Genomic DNA, 24,187 nt, shown 5'->3' with positions numbered 1-24,187 from the left:
CTTATGTTTAGAAGTCCTCATTTTACTTCAGGATGACTTATGTTTAGAAGTCCTCATTTTACTACAGGATGACTTATGTTTAGAAGTCCTCATTTTACTACAGGATGACTTATGTTTAGAAGTCCTCATTTTACTTCAGGATGACTTATGTTTAGAAGTCCTCATTTTACTACAGGATGACTTATGTTTAAAAGTCCTCATTTTACTACAGGATGACTTATGTTTAGAAGTCCTCATTTTACTACAGGATGACTTATGTTTAGAAGTCCTCATTTCACTAATGGATGACTTATGTTTAAAAGTCCTCATTTTACTACAGGATGACTTTATTTAAAAGTCCTCATTTTACTACAGGATGACTTTATTTAAAAGTCCTCATTTTACTACAGGATGACTTATGTTTAAAAGTCCTCATTTTACTACAGGATGACTTATGTTTAAAAGTCCTCATTTTACTACAGGATGACTTATGTTTAAAAGTCCTCATTTTACTACAGGATGACTTATGTTTAAAAGTCCTCATTTTACTACAGGATGACTTATGTTTAGAATTCCTCATTTTACTACAGGATGACTTATGTTTAGAAGTCCTCATTTTACTACAGGATGACATGTTTAAAAGTCCTCATTTTACTACAGGATGACTTATGTTTAAAAGTCCTCATTTTACTACTTGATAACTTATGTTTAGATGTCCTCATTTCACTACACAAATCTAAAGACCAGAAGCCTTTATTCGCTACAGAATGACTTATATTTGTGGTTGTGGATTTTTGCATACAACTGTTTCTGAAATAAATTTTAAACATTTAAACATGGTTCACCTGTACATTTAAACTCAATGAAGATTGGTAAGTCACAAATGATAATGTATCAACAGGGTTGGTCATTGAATTAATCAAAATACTTCAAATACATTTACTTCTGAATAACAACTTCACCAAAGAGAAAATTATAAAAGATATGAAATTGAATAAGACATCACTGTTATTAAATTTTTAATAGTTAGATTATAAAACAATACTAACAATGAACTGTGGAAGACAAAGTACATTTAAAGTTAATTGGTAAAACACTATAAATTTTACATTTATATTAAATAGGTCTGTTAATCGTACAGTATATTGCATAAAAATCTTTGTAAATATATACTATAATCAGACCTTACAGTGAATACTATACAATAAATCAATGCATTATCACAATTATTACAATGATATCAATGATACCAAAACTACACAGGGTATCAAACTTACCGATATTAAAAAAAATTGAACTTTTTTGTGCTTCTTTATATAAAATTATTGCTATATTTCACTATCTCTGTTATGTTAATAAAATCAGTCATGATGAATCATTATTGTGATGCAAAACTAATACTTTATCCAAAGGCATTAAAAAAATAGCCAAATCTTATTCTGCCTGTATCGCCAAGTGCTCAATTTTAAAATCAGTTTTGTATTAGGTGTATATCTTTCATCCATTTAAAACAAGATGTATAATTATATAAAATCATTATAATCATTCTTAGTAGAATCACAATATCTAGATCTACATGGACCGATAAATAGATAATTAATATGCTTACAATTTAATTGCACTTTTTAGTCTAACACTTCCTGAAAAGTTCGTCTGCAAAGCATATTTGTAAATTTAAACGAGTAATTTGAAATAAATCAAACACAGAACATTCGTAAATACCAAAGAAGATAAGAAAAATATAATCTCTTTTGTATAACAGCCGAACTCATATCACAGAATAATTCTTTTACTGCATAGCAATTTCTGAGTATTTGTAAGAACAGTTTTCTATTGATCAGAGGCGGATTTAGGGGGGGGGGGCCTTTTCTGGGAAATTTTTTGTTGATTATATAGGGAATACACCTTATCACTAATCCCGGCTGACCCTGCCGCTTGAACTTTTGACGCATACAACAATCACTTTTCCATTGTGACGTCAGATATTTTGTTTTATGACGTCAAAATTTTACGGGAACCTGTGTGATATCCAGTAATGGCGGACAAATAGCGATAAGATGTATCACTGAAGCATGACCGGAGCAGGCCCCCTCTTAGGCAGTCATTGGGCCCCTACTTATGACAATTTCTGGATCCGCCACTATTGATGTAATTGGAGGTAGAGTTATTTCCCTTTGTCACTACTCCCACGCAGCGACCAAGCATAAAAAAATGAGCGAGTGAGGAGATTTAATTTTAATTAGATTGCCTTAAGACTACAGTGTTATAGAAGTTTCAGGTCAACCAGTGGTCAATCAATGTGGTAGCCTAGGAAAATAAATAAAAATCAAATTATTCAAATTATGTAATTTGAAAACTATCTATTGATGATCAGGTATTCTTTAACTGAACTGTGAAACCTAATTGACCTTGACCTTGATATTTAAAGAAAATGTATCAAAGTCTGTATTTGTCATTTTTAAATTTGCAAAACTTTTGTTCCCCAAATATGTAATGAGACTAATAATAAATATAAGTGTTTATCATACTACATGCACTGACAAACTCATATAATGCATAAAATATTTTAAAAAATGAAGTAAAATCACTTCATCTGGCAGTCTGTTGGGCTTTGGGTTATTGTTTCAAGTGATTGTCTAAAACCATTTATGTCATTGATATACGTTTTAAAAAGAGGATCCGTCTTGTGATCAAATCAAACTTCAGAAATATATAAGATAACCAAGCAATTGAAATTGACAATGTCTTTAATAAACCAATTTTAGTTTAAAGAGCCATTTTGATCCTAGCGTTATCTGAAATGTCTGAAGAGAAAAAGTTGAAGACCTAGTGATATGTACAGATATTTATCAGATGTTCTCCTTGTAGGGATTCAATAATGTTCGGAGGTTTTTTTTGCAGTGTAACTAGTATTAATGTAACCTATCATTTTATATAAACTATAAGAAATGATTTGATCTACTGAACATTCAGACAAATGACTGAACATAACTTATTGTACTGAAGCAAAGTATGGTACCTGACTGCCACTGTGAAAACCACTGGGAGTATGTCTGAAACTGAAAACACCTCACTAATTTACTGTCCAGTCTTTAAAGACAAATTCAGATAAAACTGAATATTACAATTCAAATGTGTAGAAGGTGTGTTAGATATTGGAGTATATAACAACAATTAACCATCAAAATAAAAACAGTTTTTGAGATTCATTGTGCTGTACTATATCACAATAAAATTTAAAATATGTTTTTTTACATTATCACATACATGAAACCTGTTTCTTAAAACACAAGAACTTTAAGCCTCTTTTGAGTTGCACATGCAATTTCAAAACTTAAAGGCAACCATTCACTTACGTTTACTCTTCATCAAAAATCAAGTTTTGATGTAAATGGGACTTTTGGAAAGGTTTATTCAGCACTATTTCATAAAGTATAATACCCGGTATATATATGATAATCGCATTAAATATAACTCTTATTCAGTGTTAATCAATTTTCAATTTCGTGTACAAGTGTACCGGTATATGATTTCTTTCTTTTCTGATAAAACTTTTTGTTTCCATAAACTTATATAAAACAACTAGATAAATGTTTAACATTTCTGAGTACAAAATAAACTATGAAAGAAAAGGTAATGTGTTCTCAAAAACTGAAAACTATGAAAAATGGAATCTGACCCACTCTCAATGATATGTTTTATATTGTTTAATCTTGAATTACTCAAACATGATGTGAAGGGAAGGCATTTTTCCATTCACTGCATTGTTTGAAAACTTCCATATTTTTTTTTCTCTAGACAAATATGATGTAAAAAGTCAGAAGAGATTTCAATAATACATGAACAAATCTTGCTATTTTGATTGGTCAATATTTTCCTTTTTACACAAATCTTATTATAGAACTTAGAATGTTGGTTTTATAAGGCAGCATTATGCAGAGTATTCTGATTGACTTCTGTACTCTCTAGGAATTCTGTTACTCTGTCCATGAGGTATCTCTTATCTTGTCCTTCCTGAAAAACAAGTTTTATTTTATTTAACAACAAGTGTGGACACAGATCAGTGTGGATAGTTTGACATGGTGTTTTCTGTCAAAAACTGTTTTCTCTCTTTGTGTGTGTTTTAACTAATCATAGTAGGAAAATTCTTCAGATAATATAAAATGGAGTAAAAAAATTAAAGACAATTGATAATCAACTAAAATATACCTCTGTTTAGAAAATATAGAATAAAGTAAAATAAATAAAGACATGAAATGGATATCAAAACGTGTCAGAGAATATCGCTGGTCCTCAATGCTCTTCAACTTCATACTTTATTGGGCCTTTTAACATTTTTTGATTCGAGCGTCACTGATGAGTCTTTTGTAGACGACGTATATATAAATTTTTATTCCTGGTATCTATGATGAGTTTATTCAGAAAGTGCAGTCTCCCTCGCTATTATCTATCAAAATACAATCAAAATATTTTATAAAACAATGTGTGTTCATAAGTCAATACTTTTTAATACATAACAAATTTCATGGGGCTTTATAAAGGGAAAACTTATGGTAGAATCAAATATCAATTCAAGCCCTCATTATTAATTTGTATTGTGATAGGACAAAGACAGCAATTCTCCTGACTGTGGTTTCCTTCAGCAGTTGGTAAAAATTTCTAATCAGTTAAACATTTTAGTTTGACAAAACAAATTGCAATTCAGTTAGAATTTTGAATAAACTGCAATAGGTGGGGATCAACACTTACAGTTAGGTCACAGTAACATACATATATTTATTCTAAGACACAGAGTATTCAAGATTAAGGTAGACAATATCCCCAAAAACTTGTTTAAAAACATTAAATGTCATACAAATAAATCCGTACCGGCAGTGTACCAATAATCTAATCTATTATATCTTACTAGTTTTAGTTGATGTTGTAGTATTTTTTCTGTCTTTTTGTATCCTTGACCTAACAACCAGTAATAGTACATCAATAAACTGTAATAGAACGTGACAGTTCATTATCGTACTTAAAAAAAAAAAAAAACTCTCCAAAGTCTGTTTGATATAAATTTTCAAAACTGCACATTGATTAAATTTTGTTCATGTAATTTCAAGCCATATTCCTATACATTCAGAACATCGCATTGTACATTTTTAGATGTTCATTAGAGAAACAGATTATAACTTGTGAATAGTTTTACATTTGTCTTTAATAGCTGAATATGTGGTATCGATTTTACTCATTATTGAAGTCATATGGTGACCTATAGTTGTTAATTTCTGTGTCATTTGGTCTCTTGTGGACAGCTGTCTCATTGGCAATCATAACTCATCTTCTTATTTTTATATAACACTCTACCACATTGACTTCAATGTTAATTACCTCTTGACAGCTTGATATCAAAATTTAAAATGCTTGGTAAACCCTCACATTTCAAAGTTAAAAAAATTACTAATCTTGAGTGATAAATATTAGAAGCAAGATGATGGTGTTGTTAAATCTATATCCATTAATCAGGGGGAAATACAGGAAGGGCTAGATGACAGGTCTTCATTTCTTTATATATAAATAATTTTTCACTATTCTTTTTCTTTTTTTGTCAATTTTCTCATTTCTATATTTTCGCCCTATTTTCCTATTTTTTTATTTTTTCTCTCTATTTTTTGGTCGACTTGGCTTTTATTCTCAATTTTGTTAACCCATTCCAATTCCTCATTCATGTACTTCAGTGTTGATCAGAAACTTACTGTGAATGCATCATTTATTTCAGTATTGACTGTAAAATTTTAATTATTATATAACAGTATATTGTAATATTTACTTAGTAGTAATCGCTATACTAACTTACCATAAAGCTATAATGACTGGCACAAAAAATCCAACAGTTCCAAGAAAACTGAATATACCTCTTAAAACTCCTGGCCAACTAGCTACTGTATATGATACTGTATTAAACATAACAACATTGGCATCAGCATACAGCCTGAAGGGACCACAACTCTGGCTAGGCTGCAGACTGTGAATGGAATATATTAGATACTGTATTAAACATAACTACATTGGCATCAGCATACTGTCTTAAGGGCCAAAATTTGGCATGGAATCTCTGAATAGGGAATATATTAGAAACTGTATCATGCATAAAAACATTGGCATCAGCATATAGTCTAAAGGGGCCACAACTCTTGCTTGGCTGGAAATTGTAAAGGGAATAAATACGATACTGTTTAAAATTTAGGACATATAATTTGTGATCAGCATACAGTCTAAAGGGATAAAAACTCTGGCTTGGCTGGAGACTGTAAAGGCAATAAATTAGATACTGTATCAAAATTTAAAACATTGTTGTAGCATACAGTTTAAAGTGGCTACAACTCTGGCTTGGCTGGAGACTTAATTAGGGAATATATAAGGGGGTGGTAGGAGGGGTCCTGATCCCAAAATCCCGGGCTTAAAAAACATGAAATCCTGAGGTCCCAAATTTAAATAAATTTAAATCCTGATAACCCAAAATCCCAAAAAAGAATTCCCGGATCCCAAAAGTGTCAACCCGGAAATCCTGAGCTTAAAAACACCCAATCTTGGAGTCCCGATAAAGGTCCTATCCCCCCTCATATAAGATAATGTATCAAACATAACAACATTGGCGTTAGCGTACAGGAAAAGGGGTCACAACTCTGGCTTGGCTGGGGTCTTTATGGGGCATACGTCCATTTGAAAAAAATAACATAATATTGTGGGCCAAACAGGGTTTTTACCAAACATACTCATTGATTAGGATTGTTGATGCATTAGAAGATGAAGTATACAAACAAATCTTATCAAAACTTTCTCCCTATTGAAAATGAAAGCAACACTTATCTTACTATCTTCAACAAAATTCATTGGGCTTTTCCAGGATTTACCTTCATCATGGACACTTTAACAAAATCATTAGAAATGTATGGACCTAGATGGTTAAAAAGGGACATAAAAGAATAGCCAAAATCTAGAATTATTTTAAAGGTCAACTTTGCCCAAGGAGTTGGAACATTGGCTTCTTAATATGTTTTTAAAGTAAAACTGTTAAATTATTAGACAAACATTTTCAGTAATTTACTATGGAAAATATGATTTACTGAGTGTAACAATATTCTCTATCACCTCATCCAGTAAAGTGTCTACAGAAGAGGTTAAAGTCCATGAAAACAGTACCCCCAAAAAACAACACAAAGGTATTTGCATTACATAATTACAAGGCTTAAATCTTTCAAGTATTAGCTAGTTTATTTATGTTTATAATTAAACTTACCGGCCAACCATATACCCTATAGGTGCTGCTGCAAACACGAAGGATAATAATAGCACTAACATAAATAATGAATTAGATCTAGATGTACGATATGGACGCTCTTGTGCTTCGCAATACTTCAATAAAAACTGAAAAAAGGAGAAAAATTTAAGTTAACTCAGTAATCATAGTGTGTATTGAGTCTTATTTCTATATTTACCACAGGGTTTGTTACTTGTGCTATGTGGATGCAGTAAAATATGTCCCAATGCTTGTAGTATATGCCCTTATATTTTACAGTAAGCATTTATTGCTTGTGAGAGAGTTGTCCACATATTCCTTTACATTAATGTTCTATATCTTTTACTGTAAGTGTAATTTGGTCTCTTGTAAAGAGTTGTCTCATCAGCAATCATACCACATCTTCTTATCTTTATATACAGATTAATCTGTAAAAGTTTTGTTCATAAAACTTAAACCAATACAAAGTAAGAGATTCCAAATGGAACAATTAAAATCACAATGGGATAGTTAAAATCATGATAAAAAGAAACCAGACAATTCCTGCTTCAAAAGAAAAGAAAATAGAAAAACAAACAAAAGTCTTTATAACAGTTCATTTGAGCAACATGACACGTTACCAATCTTTTCTCTTACTCCTGAATGCTGAGCACTTAGCTGAGAAGCAGCAAATACTAATTTCAAAGTCTATGGTTTAATCTGCCCAGGGTTCAAACCCACAACCTCCTGCACTTGAGTTACACGCTACCAAAGTGGCAATATGAAGTAAAGTAAATTACAACTATTGTATAATATATATTATATATGTACCTATACTTACTTTTTTAGAATAAAAGAAGATTAAAATTTTCAGAAATGTCATAAATGGTATTAAAGGACTAAACATCATTCCTAACCTGGAAAAGAAAATATATATCTATCATAATGTGTAAAGTAAAATATAACTTGTAATGTCATTTGAATTCTTAAATATTCGTATTTTAAATAAATTGCATTATTTAAGAAGCGATCAATAACTGATAAACTTGTCATAAATTAAATTATATCTGAATATCAATGGATAGAACAAAGAAAATAAATTAAAATAAATGGGGAATGTGTCCATGGGACACAGATGATGCCCCTGCTTTTATATTATGTTAAAAAGGACATAACTCAAAATCTGTAAAAGTGTCACCACCAAAATTCAAACTTGATCAGTGTTTTGTAGTAATTAACATTGTGAATACGTTTCATATCATTTGGTTGAGACAAACTAAAGTTAGAGAATATGGAAACCAATTATAGGTTGTAAGGATGGAAACACTTAAAGACGATCAGGGTAAAACTTAATGTCCCCTCTGCAACGAGGGCATAAAACAAGTGAATCTGTGAGCTACTGCTCACTGATGATATCCCTGCCGCAACTGGATAATTTGAATAGTATAAAAATATGTAAGTGTTTGGTAAACAGGAAGTTGTTGAGTGATGAATCTGAAAATGCATCACACAGTGTAGCTGACTCATATATACCTTGAAACCAAATTTCTGAAACCCTTGTGATGTAGTTCCTGAGAAAAATGTGACAAAAATTTTAAACTTGGATGTCATGTATAGAATGATGTAAATGTTCATTAAACAGGAATTGTTAAATGAAGAATCTGAAAACACATCACATGGTATAGCTGACTCATATAAACCATGAACCAAATTTTAGAAATCCTTATGATGTAGTTCCTGATAAAGATGTGAAGAAAAATATTGATGGGACGGACAGACGGATGGACAGACTGACGAAGAGACAGAGGTAAAACAGTATATACTTCCCTTTTTGAAGCAGGGGTATAATCATGTATAAAAAGGCAAAATAGTTACTTACCAACATATATTTTGTGAGTATACAATGTCTACAACACTCTGAGTCAAATCAAATTCTTGAGGACCGACCATCTTGATGACTTTTGACTTGTCCTTGAATTTTCTATACACTATACTGTAAAAGAGAAATTTATGTAAAAATGTTAAAATTTACTAGGACTGCATAATCTGGAAGGTAATTCTTTATCCAACTTTAATCCTCTGTGTCTTAAATCAGTGAAGGTGTCTCAATAAATAGCAATGATGTGAATTACAAAATGTATATATAATAATGTAGTTCAAGTATAAAATCAATGATGTACAAGAGAAATAACTTATATAACCACCAACAGGTGAAGGTTATAACAATGTAGGGATCTAAGTGGTGCCAATAAATGATATAGATCTTTTAAAGTACCTTTATTTCCGTAGAAAATAAATATTTTTTGATGTTTTACACTTTCTAAAAATTAAAAGTGCTGATTCAGTACAAACAGGAAAAATGTCAACTACTAGATTATAGATTGAAACAGCAAAACAAACAATCTGATGCTACATGTTATTTTTTATTCGATTTGTTCTAAATCTAAGGTGATTCTATATCTTACCTTCTGGGAACATTTCCAAAGAATAAAATACCACATTCTACAAACAGATCCAATAGGACCAACTTGTACACCTGTTGTCCTACATATGTCTCCCAACACTAAAATAAGGGAAATATTTTAGATTTAGGTATAATACTTTTCCGTTCATGGACTTACTTTCAATTATCTGTGTATTGCTATAAGTTGAATATTTGTCTTTTTCTGTACAGATTTTATTATTGTTCATGTCATTTCAACCTCGTTATGCAATATCAATTATCTCGTTAAAGAAAAAAATAATTTGTTTGTCCATTGAAATGTAGCAATTAAGATGTCTTATATTGACTTTTTATTTTAAATCTTTAAATGTAGCAAATTAATGATATATATTTCAAACTAATAAATCATTTTTGTTTAACAGTTATTCTATTATTGAAGAAAAACAAACATATATTTTCCCTAACACTGTAATACACAATAGTTTGACCCAAGATGGTTCTGGATGTTTTGTTTAGAGCCTCTGACACCTCCCTTTGACCCTGTGGCTAATCATCTATCATTGCCATATTTTCCAATTTTTGTTTGGTTATCTCCCCTAAAAGGAAACTTACTTTGACGATTTTGACATCTCCCCTTATTCCTGACTGTGGCTGATCATCTATCATTGCCACATTTACCACTGTGTTATCTCCCATGAAAGGACACTTACTTTGACATCTCCCCAGAGTCTTAACCCTGTGGCTCACCATCTTTTATTGCCACAATACCTCTGAGTTATCTCCCATGACAGAAAAAACTTACTTTGACATCTCCCCTGAGTCCTGACCCTGTGGCTGACCACCTCACATTGCCACATTTTCCACTGGTTGAGTCTTTTGATGTGACAATCAGTTGCTGATACAGAATAGCTAGGAGAACTATTGGTGAAGATAGACGGAGCAAAACTGATCTGTAAGATAAAATATAATGTTTCATAGATTTGCATCTTCTTTTTTAAAATCAATTGATGAGATTTAACATGGGTAAACAACTATTTCCTAAATATTTAACCGATACCAACTGTCAAATTTTCATTATGCCCCATTTATGAGCATTATGTTTTCTGGTCTGGTCTGTGCGTCCGATCGTTTGTACGCCCATCTGTTTGTTCTTTAGTCTGTTCGTCCGTTCATCTGTCCCGCTTCAGGTTAATGGTTTTTGGTTGAGGTAGTTTTTGATGAAGTTGTAGTCTAATTAACTTGAAACTTAGTACACATGTTCCTTATGATATGATCTTTTTAATTTTAATGCCAAATTAGAGATTTCCCCCCATTTTCACAGTCTACTGAACATAGAAAATGATAGTGCAAGTTTCAAGTTAAAGTTTTTAATGTGTAGTCCAATCAACTTGAAACTTAGTACACATGTTCCTTATGATATGATCTTTCTAATTTTAATGCCAAATAAGAGATTTGAACATAGAAAATGATAGTGCAGATGGGGTATCGGTGTACTAGGGACACATTCTTGTTTTTTTTCTCAATGCCTATTTTCAAGTGTTTAGTCTGATTACTTCAGTTTTATAATGGTCAGGGCTGGTATGCATAAAACCACTTAAGTTAATATATCAAACTGTAGTACTACTTTAAAGTAGGACCGTTCGGACCCAATCTGAACTTAAGTAGTTTTATCAGATCAGACCAGGTCAACATCATTCATGGGATATATCCACTTAAAAGCCAGAAAGTTAGACCCTATATTTTTTTTTTAAACAAATAGATATACTGAGAACTCACCTTGCTAATGTTAATTTCAGTTCAGTTTCATATTTATACATTTCAAACTGTACCAGTTTTTGGAAGAGGATAGGTACAGCCAAATTTAATATGGTGATCGTTAGATATGGCACATACTGAATAATCAATATAACTATCTCCTCAAATTCTTTCTTCTGAAGCTGAAAGTATATTAATAGAAACAATAGAGTTCAAAGTAAGAATTTATCGTTTGGTGTAAAAATAGACCATAACATTGTGGTCACAGATCATGACAAAAATGTATATTCCTAAAATCAGATAAACTTTTTGGTTACTTTTGTTCTGCGATTAATAGTATTAGTGTACTTGTGTACTGGTAAAAGATAAGTAACAGCCAATTACTTTCACCTGTAATTTTGATATAAAGGGCACAGTAGTTGGATTTATAACTGCTTCAGACAAACGCTTCTTCAAATTTTAAAAACTTTTTTTCTGTTTCATCAGATTATAAAAAGGAACTGCATGATGATAACATGTAGTGAGAAGAAACATATCTGAACAGTCTCAAAATCTCATTTCTGCCAAAGAAGATCTTAAGTATATCCTATAACTCAGTAATATTATACCTAACTGGTACATTGTACCTATATGTAATACCTCTATCATCTGTTGAGCTGTATAAGCTATCAAGGCCAGTGAGCCTCCCAGTAATATTATGACTAACTGGTACCTATATGTAATACCTCAATCATCTGTTGAGCTGTATAAGCTACCAAGGCCAGTGAGCCTCCAAGTAATATAATGACTAACTGGTACCTATATGTATTACCTCTACCATCTGTTGAGCTGTATAAGCTACCAAGGCCAGTGAGCCTCCCAGTAATATTATGACTAACTGGTACCTATATGTTTTACCTCTATCATCTGTTGAGCTGTATAAGCTATCAAGGCCAGTGAGACTCCCAGTAATATTATGACTAACTGGCACCTATATATAATACCTCAATCATCTGTTGAGCTGTATAAGCTATCAAGGCCAGTGAGCCTCCCAGTAATATTATGACTAACTGGCACCTATATATAATACCTCAATCATCTGTTGAGCTGTATAAGCTATCAAGGCCAGTGAGCCCCCCAGTAATATTATTTCTGACTGGTACCTATATGTATTACCTCTGTCATCTGTTGAGCTGTATAAGCTATCAAGGCTAGGAGCCTCCCAGTAATATAATGCCTAACTGGTACCTATATGTATTACCTCTGTCATCTGTTGAGCGGTATAAGCTATCAAGGCTAGGAGCCTCCCAATAATATTATGACTAACTGGTACCTATATGTATTACCTCTATCATCTGTTGAGCTGTATAAGCTATCAAGGCCAGGGAGCCTCCCAGTAATATAATGACTAACTGGTACCTATATGTAATACCTCAATCATCTGTTGAGCTGTATAAGCTATCAAGGCCAGTGAGACTCCCAGTAATATTGTGACTAACTGGTACCTATATGTAATATCTCAATCATCTGTTGAGCTGTATAAGCTATCAAGGCCAGGGAGCCTCCCAGTAATATTACTTCTGACTGGTACCTATATGTATTACCTCTATCATTTTTATAGCTGTATAAGCTATCAAGGCCAGGGAGCCTCCCAGTAATATTATGACGATGAGATTTATGACAACTCTCCTGAAGTATATTGCACATCTGTCACTAAACTCCTTCCCCTCCCAATCTATAGTTCTTTTCTGTTCTTTTAAATCAGCCTATATTTAATATAAGATGTACTGTCATTAGTTAGATATATACTTGTATCTGTTCTGGGTCATATAAAACTCAAATGTATCAGCTTTCTGTATGGTCAATCTTTTCTTACCACTAAATACTCAATTGATACTAATGTCAAGCAGCAATCATTACATACATATTAAAGAAAACAAAGATTATGTGAGTATTGCATGGCAATACATAGTCCCTTTCTGATTAAAAATTCATTGTATTGGAACAAATTGCTAACTTGATCTGTAACTTGTCATGTTGTAAACAATATAACAAATATCACGACAATATCTACATGCATGAAAAAAAAAGGTGTTGAAAAATTATTATTTAAGTGCATTTTCGAAGTCAAAGGACTATAATACCGTGTTCACACTATAAAATCTGCAACGGGGGCGAACCCGGGTTAACTAACCTGAATTAATTGCCCCATATCACACTTGATAAAAAATTAACCCAGTTTGGGATTTTCCCTCTAAACAAAAATTAAAACATAGGGCGCCAAAATTGTAATCCGCATCTGCATGTCCATTGTACATTTTTTTCATCACACATGCATTATTTCAAAGTCTGAAATATTTTACCCACATGGTCGCTTTTGAGGAGTTCAATCACAATCAATCGCTTTCCATTTTTTTTAAATAACGTCACTTTATATAAATTGCACCCATTTTTTGCCCAAAAAAGCGATATAGGTTTCATCATTTGTAATTGTCCAGATTTTCAACATACACTTATATCCCTCTTTTTGTCGTTAATTTTTTATGATTATATAATTCATGACCAAGTATATACCTTAACTGGACGTCTGTCAAAATATGACTTATTTTAGAAAACGTCATATATGTCACTATAGCAGCAACCTCACATTAACTTCACTTTGCGTTCACACTTAGAAGTGAGGTAGTTAATCCGGGTTCGCCCCACATTAACTCCACCTCAAATGAGGGGTAATTTTAATCTGGGTTCGCCTCGGGATAAGGCGTTCACACTACCTAAATTTAACCCGGATTAACTAATTCAGGTCGAACCCGGTTTAAAAAGGCATAGTGTGAACTCTGCACAAAATCATTTCAACTGTAACAAAATATGAACTTGCTTCAATTTTATTTTACCTTCAAAACACTATCCAATATGTTAATTCAAAGTTATAAGTATTCTTATGTGTTAACAATTTACTTACAGTTATTTCAAATTTAATGCCCACAGATTTGACTTTAGCATTTTTCTGATTATTGATACAATAATCCCAGGCTGCGAACACTTTATTTGTATACATAGCTACTGATGATTCCAACCCTAGGGATACTTTAGCACTTTTAGATGCACTGAAAATAAAAAAATAACAATGGTATTCAACAATTGAAAGTTGATATGAATTATAGGTGATGATGGGTATTCTGTGGAATCATTTAATTTTTTGTAGAAGACCAATTTTCACAGATATTTTATTTTGAGGTTTACCCAAAGTTTGCTTTCAATCCAATAGAAAATGTTACATATTTTGTTGAAAATTTGAATTTATTGTTTATTTGACTTTATTTGCTTTATAGCCTGTTAATGATGATTTTTGCAATTTTTTTATATTTGGGATAGATAAAAGAACCAGATGCGCAGCTTTATACGACCGCAGAGGTCGAACCCTGAATGGTTGGGGCTAGTATGGACACAACATTCAAGCTGGATGCAGCTCAGAATTTGGATTGTATTTAAATAGTTGACACAGCATAGGTTTCTTACACAGAATGAATGTGGCCTTATCAACTTAATTTTTTTTTTGGCTTTTGAGCAATTCACTATGCTGTTGAATATTAATCCTCTCAAAAAAAAAATATTTGAAGAAATTTTCTTTTTAATTTCTGAAATCTGAAATGAGAAAAATTGAACCCCGCCCTCCAATTTTTTTTCACCTCCCCCTTTCCCTTATTCCAAAAATGATCTCAATTCAAATTTCTAATGGAGTTTGCAACAATAACTACTCATTTAAATACATCATGAAATATTAAAATATAAAATGTCATACAGTCATGGTTAAAATTAATATTAATCAATAGTAACTTCTAAAAATATAAATGGGGAATGAGTCCAAAGGGACACAGATGATGCCCCTGCTAGCATATAACTTTATAAAGGGACATAACTCAAGAACAGTAAAAGTGAAGCTGCCAAAAATTGAACTTAAACTGAGTTTAGAGGTAATAAGCATTATATCGTCGCTGTTATGCAAAAACCTCGTATCTCAATTTTTTGCGGAAATCTTTTTATCGATTATTTAGGATTAAATATGTATGTTCCACTGTGTGCGAAAATATCTGATCTTCTAACCAATCATCAATCCGAATTCTGACAATTGTGACGAAAAAGTGTAGTCGGATTGGTGAGACATTTTGTTGTGCGAAAATATCGTATCTCAAAAGAAAAACACTTTGCACGGCAGCTGACATTATAACAGGTACAGTTTTATCATTTTAGGTTCTTAAAGCTAATAAAAATAATGAAAAGCTTTGAAAATACAATATAAGTGCAGAAATGTTTGCTCGTCTTGGTAATTGATCGGTTAGAAGATCAGATATTTTCGCATACAGTGGAACATACATATTTAATTCTAAATAATCGATAAAAAGATTTCAGTTTTTACTGCCTGTTGTAAAATTATCAAAACCTTAGATACGAGGTTTTTGCATAACAGCGACGATATACACATTTCATTAAATTAAGTTGAGACAAACTTAAGTTAAGAGAATAGAAACTAAAAAAATCTTCAATTTTTCCATTTGTAAAGGGGCATAACCCTAGGATGGTAATCAAAGTGCTTGTAATCACTGAATGGTAAAGACTGCTTTAATTTATCAGATGGTAGTAAAGTGATTATTGCATTGTATATAGCATTGATTTAAGTTGATTCAACTACTAATCTGGACAAAGAAAGATAACTCCAGTTTTCAAAAAAGATTTCATAAAGCATTGGTTTTAGGTGATTGAACAACCATTCTGGACAAAGAAAGATAACTCCAATTTATTGTCTTGAAACTACAAAAATGCTTCTTTTTGGCCCTTGTTTGGCCCTTAATTCCTAGACTGTATGCCCAATAACCCACAAAATATATCCCAACCTTCTACTTATGGTATTAAACATTGTGGTACAATTTCAGAACAATTGAAATACTAATACACAACTTTTTGTACTGACACTAGATAAATGCTTGTTTTGGGCCCCTTTGGGCCCATAATTCCTAAACCTAAGGGACCATAATCCCCAAAATCAATCCCAAGCTTCCTTTTGTGGTTATAAACATTGTGTTAAAATTTTATTGATTTCTATTTACTTATACTAAAGTTATTATTCGGAAACCATCCGTCTTTGGACCATGTGACAACGACGACGTGATACCAATATACGACTGCAAATTTTTTTGTGGTCGTATAAAAACTGTCAACAGCAAAAGTTATCAGCAAAACATTGTATACAAATGGGTGAACATTTCAAAAATTGTTGATGATAATTTTTATTGATTTTTTAAATTCTGGACAAAAATGATATTAGATGGAGAAATACTGTAAAATGACATCAACAAAAGAGGGCTTTGTATTTTTTTCTAGGCTACAATTTTGGAGAATGGCAATTGTAGAATCTAGTTTAAAAAAAATAAAATTATTCCTATTGTGTATGAAGATATTTCAAAATCTAATAAACTATTTATTTTCATATATGTTTTTTTCATGTTGTTATTATAATATACTTACTTTTTAACAATAAGAATGAAACAGATGATAAAACTACATCCGACAGCCAGTAAATAGGCTAATGACATGTTATATATTTTCTCTGTCTTTTCTATCTCGCTATAATATGTCTTGTTGTAGTATACACCATAAAATAATATTGTTCTCTCCATCCAGCCCTGAAATAGTAAAAAGATATGATGACTTGTAAAAGCACACTTCTAAATCTTATAACACCTCAAAAATGCATTTGAAAATTATGAACCAGCTTTAAATCTGATGCAATGTAATAAGGGGTATTTTCATTAAGTTTAAATTTGATGATGCTTCAGTTCAGTCATTTATTGTTCTTGATTCTGCACTTTTTGTGAAAATAGATTGGTTTGATATGATTGGGATATTTTCCAACATTATCATAATCATGAAATTAGAATTTACAGAATTTCAATAGTATTCTCGGGAACATTGTCTTGTCCAAAATTGAAAGACTACCTACATTTTGTAATTGACCAACAGTTTTATAGAGTCACATGAAATCAAATAATTAAAACATCTCTGCATCATTTACAGAATCATATTTAATTTGTGTGAATTAGAAACTGTTAATTTAAAAATTATTGCATGCATTTAATATCATGCAATTGTTTAGAAATGTTTTGTTTTCGTTATTTTGGTTTAAATTTGTCATTTTAGGACCTTATATAGCTGAGTATGCTCATTGTTAAAGACAGAACAGTAACATATAGTGGTTAATTCTGTGTAATTTTGTCTCTTGAGGAGAGTTGTTTCATTGGCAATCATACCACTTAGTCTTTTTGATGTGAGATTATTTAATGCAATTTCAGGAAGTGCTGCCTAGAAATAGAGTAAATCTAAATTAAAGTGAAAGTTTTAATATCCAATCATGTCACAAATGTTGCAATAATAAAAACATCGCAAACAATTTTGAATAATAGAACCAAAATATTTTATTTTAGATACTTACTGTCCCTTGAAGAAAATCAATAACCTTTTCGTCTAATGACTCCTGACTGGTGAAATTATCCATGTAATGTATATATTCTTTTGTACAGTCAATAGAATCCTGGCTATTATTAACAGATCTTACTGAGTCTTCATATGATGAGGGTCCTAATACTAGAAATGGTATTGTTATCACACAAAATGTTATTATCATCGTATAAAAATTTAACCTCAGCAGCCATTTTAGGAATTTGAAGTATGTCATCACTGCAGTTCCATATTCACCTGGAAAAAATATGGAAATGAGAATTATACATCAGTGAGGCAGCTACCTAACAGAAAATTGAAAAACATGAAACCAAAGAAAATTGACAGTTCTGTTCACAATACATCTGTTCAATATTAACCCAGAACAAATATGGAAAGGTGACAGCAAACCAACACAAAACAAAACAACAAAAAACATCGGACAAGTGGAGAAACAGATCAGAAATATTGTCAATTATTATATTCAACTAAAATGTACTTTGTTTTAAGCTTTCATTCAATGAAACCTTACCTTCTCTGCTGTCTTAAGACTCACTTACAAACTAAAGGTTGAATGAGTGATAAGCTGAGTGAACATTGACACAGTAATAAAGTCTGTATAACATAACCTTTGTTATCTATAATTCCAATAAAAGGTACTAAAACTATGCTCAGATCAACATTTACAAATATATTTCACCAGAGTAGGAATTTATACTCTTGGCATAATAAAAAAGATATACACATGTATAAGTCTTTTTGATTGCCACAGCCATACAACATCAGATTTATAACAATAGTATAACAGTTTTGATTTGTTCTTGGCCTAAAACATAAGGTCTACAACAAAATGCACTGCTAACATTTTCTCGAAGGGTCTTTCTAAAATCACATAATGTTCATGCCATATTTAATTGTTTACCTTCAATTTCTTTAAAGGTACTGTACCATAGAGATATTCTGTGAGAAAATTCATTGTAAGATCTCTTCACATTTTTCCATGTCTGTAATTTAAAAAAAAAAAAAAAAAAGTTCATTTATTAATAACAGACAGAGTGACAAAATAAAGGAATTTCTTAAAAAGTACATGGGAATTCTAATTCTGTGGATTCATCCTTTTTGTGGGATACCGTGGATTCATTAATTTTCGTTGGTACCATTTTTTTATGGATTGCGGAAACCTTGCATTTTGTTGGAGACTTGATTTCCTTGTTTTGCCAAATTATGCATACAACATGTACAAAGCCTATAGAAAATTTGTAATGTGTATTTTTTATATTCGTGGTTCACCTGTTCCCACGAAACCTACAAAAAATTAGTATCCAACAAATAAAAAAGAATCAACAGTAACAATGTATGTTGATTTTGTGGATGAACAATGCATTTTAATGTTCATCAAAGAAGAAATTTTTATAGACTTGTGTGCAGACTAAGATCTTATATCCATGAAAATACAATGTCTCCTCAAACCATGTATATTGGTATCCAAGAAAATATATAAAATCCGCACATATTTTCCAAACCAAAATATATGAAAATGACATGGAAGTCCACTATCTTGTTAATAAAACATTTTTTACATGCTGGACTATACTGAAACCTAAAGAGGACCTCGGATGGTCTTAGTTGTTCATCTAAAGTGATCACTAGCCTGTCAACTTTGAAATTTTGAGTTTGAACCAAGCTCATGGAAAGGCACTTCAGCTTCCTCCATCAATAAAAACTAGCTACCATTGACTAAATACCCAACATTTCCTTTTAGTTAAATTTATAAGTACTTTTTCCATAATATCATATATCTAAATGGATTCCGCAATTTTTAGCAATAATGAAAAATTGTAAACATTTTTGAATATATAGAGTATTAATTTTTATAAATATTCACATACCTTAGATCCTTTGCTATGTCTAAGTTTGTTCATTTTTCTCAGTGTTGAATCTCTGAAAACAAACAAAATATATTAAAATATCTGCATAAATTGTTTGTATATTGTAAAGTATATCTATGTTTCTATATATATATCAAGATATTCTTAGGTAGAATTAACTCTATACCTCTATTCTAAAATAGAAGTACACAATGGAAATAGTTCTTTGATTAAATCTGAAAGTTTTGAAACAATTTTGCAATTAATATGCCAGAAAAATAAAAAATCTTTTGCATTATTTAGACTGTTTTAAAAAAATATTTTTTAGGGGTTGAATACAAGTACTTTTTTCTTGAAAGATCCAGCAAATTTTGGCAATTTTACAAAATATTTTTTTGAGGAAAAAAAAATAAAATGGTAAAATCTACATTTTGGTATAAAGTATAAGTAACTTGTATCAGAGGAAAAATAGACTGATGATCCACCTTATATATTTAGAAAACTCACATTTGGAATTTAATGTTACATATCATGACATATTTTTAATAATGTCGCTGAAATTTTTTCATCAAATCTGTTAATTAATATGTGTAGTAAGCTGTTATTTTTTTAGGGCAGACTTGTATGTTAAAATAAACTGAAACAAAGAAGCGGCCTATCTGCATACATGATTATGAAAAAAAGGCAGCAGTCCTTTTGCGCCAATTACTATTTTTCGAGGGTATCATTTGCGCCAAATTTTGTTTTCCAAATGTATCAATTGCGCCAATATTCGGAACTCATTTGCGCCAATTTACCTGTACACATATCTGTTATAAAGATTAATGATTAATATTTATTTAGTCTTATTTTTGTCTTAAAAAGTATCATATGTTTGGAGACATTTCACCATGAAGTCATGAGCATTTGTAGAGTAATGACTTAAAAAGCATTAGAGAGTCAGTGTACAGAGAGAGAATAAAACGTAAATGCTTTGCTGAATATAAGTAAAGATATGCCAATAGAGAAGAAAATAGAAGCTTTTGCTGATTATGATTTAGCCACATATGTTGATGACTTAGTGCTTTGTTCCCACCATGCGTATGGTCTTTATTATTATTAGGAATTAATATGAACTGTTTTATGCATATATCATCTTTCAATGTTTGTGTTTTTGGACAATGAAGTGAAGTTACAAGCTACTACATACATTAAATTGGGAAGTACCAATGTATCAGCAGTAAGAAGATATATGTTCCAGAAAAGGAAACATTTGCCATGTAAACTGCCGGTTCTAATCCGAATAAAGGAGTAGGAAAGTCATTTTTCTTCTAATTGGCGCAATCGTAGCTTTTATTTTTGGCGCAAATGATACCATGTAATTATAAAACATGTGGCGCAAACGTAGCATTGGAGAAAAAAAGTTGTGGCGCAAAAGGACGCATTTTTGGCGCAAACGGATCTCTCCTGAAAAAAATATGCTAAAAGTCAGAGACACCAAGGTCGTACAACATGCTGTAAACAGGGAAAATTGTTTAAAGACAACATTTATATCTCACAACATTTAAAAACAATCACTAATAGAGATGAGGGGATGATTGTACAGACCAGAAACAGTTCACTTTAAATAACTTTAGAATCAATGAAAATAAACTCATTATAAATACCAGGAGTGAAATTTGTATTTGCACTAATACCAAGGTTCGTCTACAAAAGATTCATTGTCAGATCAGTGCACTCAAATCAAAATAAAGTTAAAAAGGCCAAATATAGTACCAAGTTGAAGAGCATTGAGGACCAAAAACTCCTAAGCTAAGGTTATCAATTCCTGAGGTAGAAACACACAATTAGTAACTTACAAATCAGCCTCATAAAGAAACATTTCTAGTCCTAGTTATTCAATCCTAATTGTTGGTCAATTGATAATATTATTGGCTTTTCTACATTGTTTTAGGCAATGTTAATGACTTATTATGCTTTAATAAACAAAGCTGTACCTATGACTTAATGATTGTTTATGTGAAAATGTTTATATCAAAAACACTTTGTTGCTAAAAAAACCCATTGCACTGTATTATGTTATTCATAAGTGAATATGTTTAATATTTCAAATGGATTTATTCCACCCTTTTTTCCAGCTAGATGCATCTATAACCATAAATTCTGTATACCTAAAAACTATTGGAATCAAATAGATGATGAATCCCCACTGTGTATAAGGAACATATTTTTAGAAAAATCATAATGAAGCATGTTCCCTGCAAATTCATGCAAATAAACTCAATAAGCTGGAACCTAAATAATCTATGTTCAAACAGCAAATTACTACACAACAGGTTTTGCATATAAATAAGAGGATGTGGTATGAGTGCCAATGAGACAACTCTCCATCCAAGTCACCTTGTATAAAAGTAACCCATTATAGGCCAAAGTAAATGGTACTTTACATTCAGACTTTTCTTTATTGAACTTTGTCAAAGAAATAAAAAAAATGGTTTTCAAATATTTTAGATTTAATTTGGTGCCTCAAATTTAGATTCAAAATTGAAGAAAGAACTGTATCACAATGAAATGAAATTCATGTCCAATAAAATAAAGTTCATGTCCAATTAATTTGATTTGTTTTGTAAACCTGTGATGTAGTGACAATAAAAGCATGTCTACAATACGTTTGTTAGTTCATTATCATGATACTCACTCTCGATACCGCCTGTTAAAAATAGGGCATTCATATACAAACATGCAATATACAACTCAAAGCTTTACTACTTTACAAACCAATCTTACAGAATGCATACAACAAATTCATCTCCCATGCAACTATCCATGCATTTTTTCCAAGGACTGCGCTAAGAATTCTAATAACTTATTTACTTGCATTGAAAATTATCTGCCAGGGCTTTTTTTTAAACATAGTTTACAAACAGCAACCTGCCACACAACAGGTTTCTCATGTGACCAACCATGCATGACCCTCATGGGTATCCAAGGTCGTTGCAAAAAAAAATACCTTGTCATTTCTCATGTAATTCAGTTAACATTCAGACTGTTCTTATTATTTAAGGGGGGATCATATACAAACATGCAATATACAATTAAAGCTGTACTATCTAACAAACCAATGTGAACAATATGCTCACAAAGTTTTTCCACATATACTGAGTGACTTTAAAAACGCAACACTCATTTTGTAGATTTTTTTTAACCAAGACATGTTTGATCTTCATACAACTACTATTCATGCTCACCATACTTCTTTCTCTTTCGAAAAAACCAACAACTGAATTACCTGTGGTTATTGAACATACCAGATTTTTGAGATCGCACGAATTTCAGAAAGCAAAATTTCGAGCCAATAAATGATTTTTCTTTTTTTTCTTCTTTGTGAAACAGTTCGTTCAATCCTTGGCCATACTTAAATCATCTAAAAAAATGTTGCATCTCCCTATTGCCAAGACTGAGGAATAAAAAACTGAATCAACCCATTAGAATGCTGCAAACAGGAAAACGTGAATGTGATGCAACAAGACAATTTGACGTCAGAAATTCGTCTTACTGTCCTTCCGACAATGATACCGGTAGACGGGATTTGTTGAAGATCATCAAAGACAAGATCAACATGTAGTGACAATGCAATGTCAATAGAATTTGATTACACAACGTCATTAGCGAGACAGATCAACAGCCGCAACTTCAACTGCTAACCAAATTGATAAATGAAATTTTGCACAGATTTATGCCATAAATGTTTCCCATTAACTGAACTGCCAAAGAAACGACTGCAGAAAAACATTAAGAGTCTTAAAGTTTCAACCACATAATTGCCAAAACCCATTGAAATGGGTGGAACAAAGGCAAGATCAGAAGGTGCAGAACCAAAGAAACAAAACAACAGAAACCAAATGGCCGAACAGAATTGGTTGACCTTTCTGACAATCATTTTGGCGTTTGTTACAAGCAGTCATTGCTTTCGACGGTGACATGTCTATTGGTTAGGGGAAAACCAGGGTTTCAGTGTATACAACAATATTTAAACATTGAAAATGTCGTAATCAATTCAACTTTTGAACTGCATTTTTTTTTTAAACATTGGAGTAATGAAATAACTTTCTGTTCATAAGTTTGTTTACAAAAAATTGACTATTTGAAAATGGGAATTAAAAAGAATAATCTAGTGTTGCGTTTCTAAAGTCGGTCAGTATATAAAAACTCATCACTCATTTTTTCAAATGATTCAAAAAATTTCTTTTGCACTTATTCTATTAGATAAAGTCCTTAGAATATCTGATAATAACCAAAACGTACCGGTAGTTACTTATTGCATTACTAATTACTTCCCCTTTAAAATTACCAGGAAACAATTGTTTTGTCAAAACTATACAATATTTCCTATTGTAGAAGTTATCATCACACATTTCCCTAAAAATGACT

The 24,187-nt window shown here is 31.5% G+C and overlaps 1 protein-coding gene across 6 annotated transcripts in view; it reads right to left on the bottom strand.

Moving 5' to 3' along the window:
• Positions 1 to 985: 985 nt before the first annotated feature.
• The window catches only part of LOC139487677 (transmembrane channel-like protein 7), a 34,461-nt gene continuing 11,259 nt past the window's right edge, over positions 986 to 24,187 (bottom strand). For 5 of the 6 annotated variants that reach the window (XM_071272641.1, XM_071272646.1, XM_071272645.1 and 2 more), the window contains exons 4-19: positions 19,799 to 19,850; positions 18,832 to 18,913; positions 17,905 to 18,167; positions 16,941 to 17,098; positions 14,380 to 14,524; positions 13,022 to 13,183; positions 11,460 to 11,620; positions 10,486 to 10,633; positions 9,706 to 9,803; positions 9,120 to 9,233; positions 8,082 to 8,157; positions 7,262 to 7,389; positions 5,819 to 5,986; positions 4,886 to 4,964; positions 2,046 to 3,993; positions 986 to 1,884 (exon numbers count right to left, since the gene is read on the bottom strand). In XM_071272641.1, the coding sequence (XP_071128742.1) occupies positions 3,898 to 3,993; positions 4,886 to 4,964; positions 5,819 to 5,986; positions 7,262 to 7,389; positions 8,082 to 8,157; positions 9,120 to 9,233; positions 9,706 to 9,803; positions 10,486 to 10,633; positions 11,460 to 11,620; positions 13,022 to 13,183; positions 14,380 to 14,524; positions 16,941 to 17,098; positions 17,905 to 18,167; positions 18,832 to 18,913; positions 19,799 to 19,850 (1,930 nt within the window). In that variant the 3' untranslated portion in view covers positions 986 to 1,884; positions 2,046 to 3,897. Of the gene's footprint in view, positions 1,885 to 2,045; positions 3,994 to 4,885; positions 4,965 to 5,818; positions 5,987 to 6,289; positions 6,363 to 7,261; positions 7,390 to 8,081; positions 8,158 to 9,119; positions 9,234 to 9,705; positions 9,804 to 10,485; positions 10,634 to 11,459; positions 11,621 to 13,021; positions 13,184 to 14,379; positions 14,525 to 16,940; positions 17,099 to 17,904; positions 18,168 to 18,831; positions 18,914 to 19,798; positions 19,851 to 24,187 lie in introns of those variants that run through there. The other variant, XM_071272647.1, reaches the window with a different exon arrangement.

Source organism: Mytilus edulis, chromosome 9 (genome assembly GCF_963676685.1).
Source record: "Mytilus edulis chromosome 9, xbMytEdul2.2, whole genome shotgun sequence".
In the NCBI taxonomy this organism is placed as follows: Eukaryota; Metazoa; Mollusca; class Bivalvia; order Mytilida; family Mytilidae; genus Mytilus; species Mytilus edulis.
This window is presented reverse-complemented; position numbering and strand designations above follow the sequence as displayed.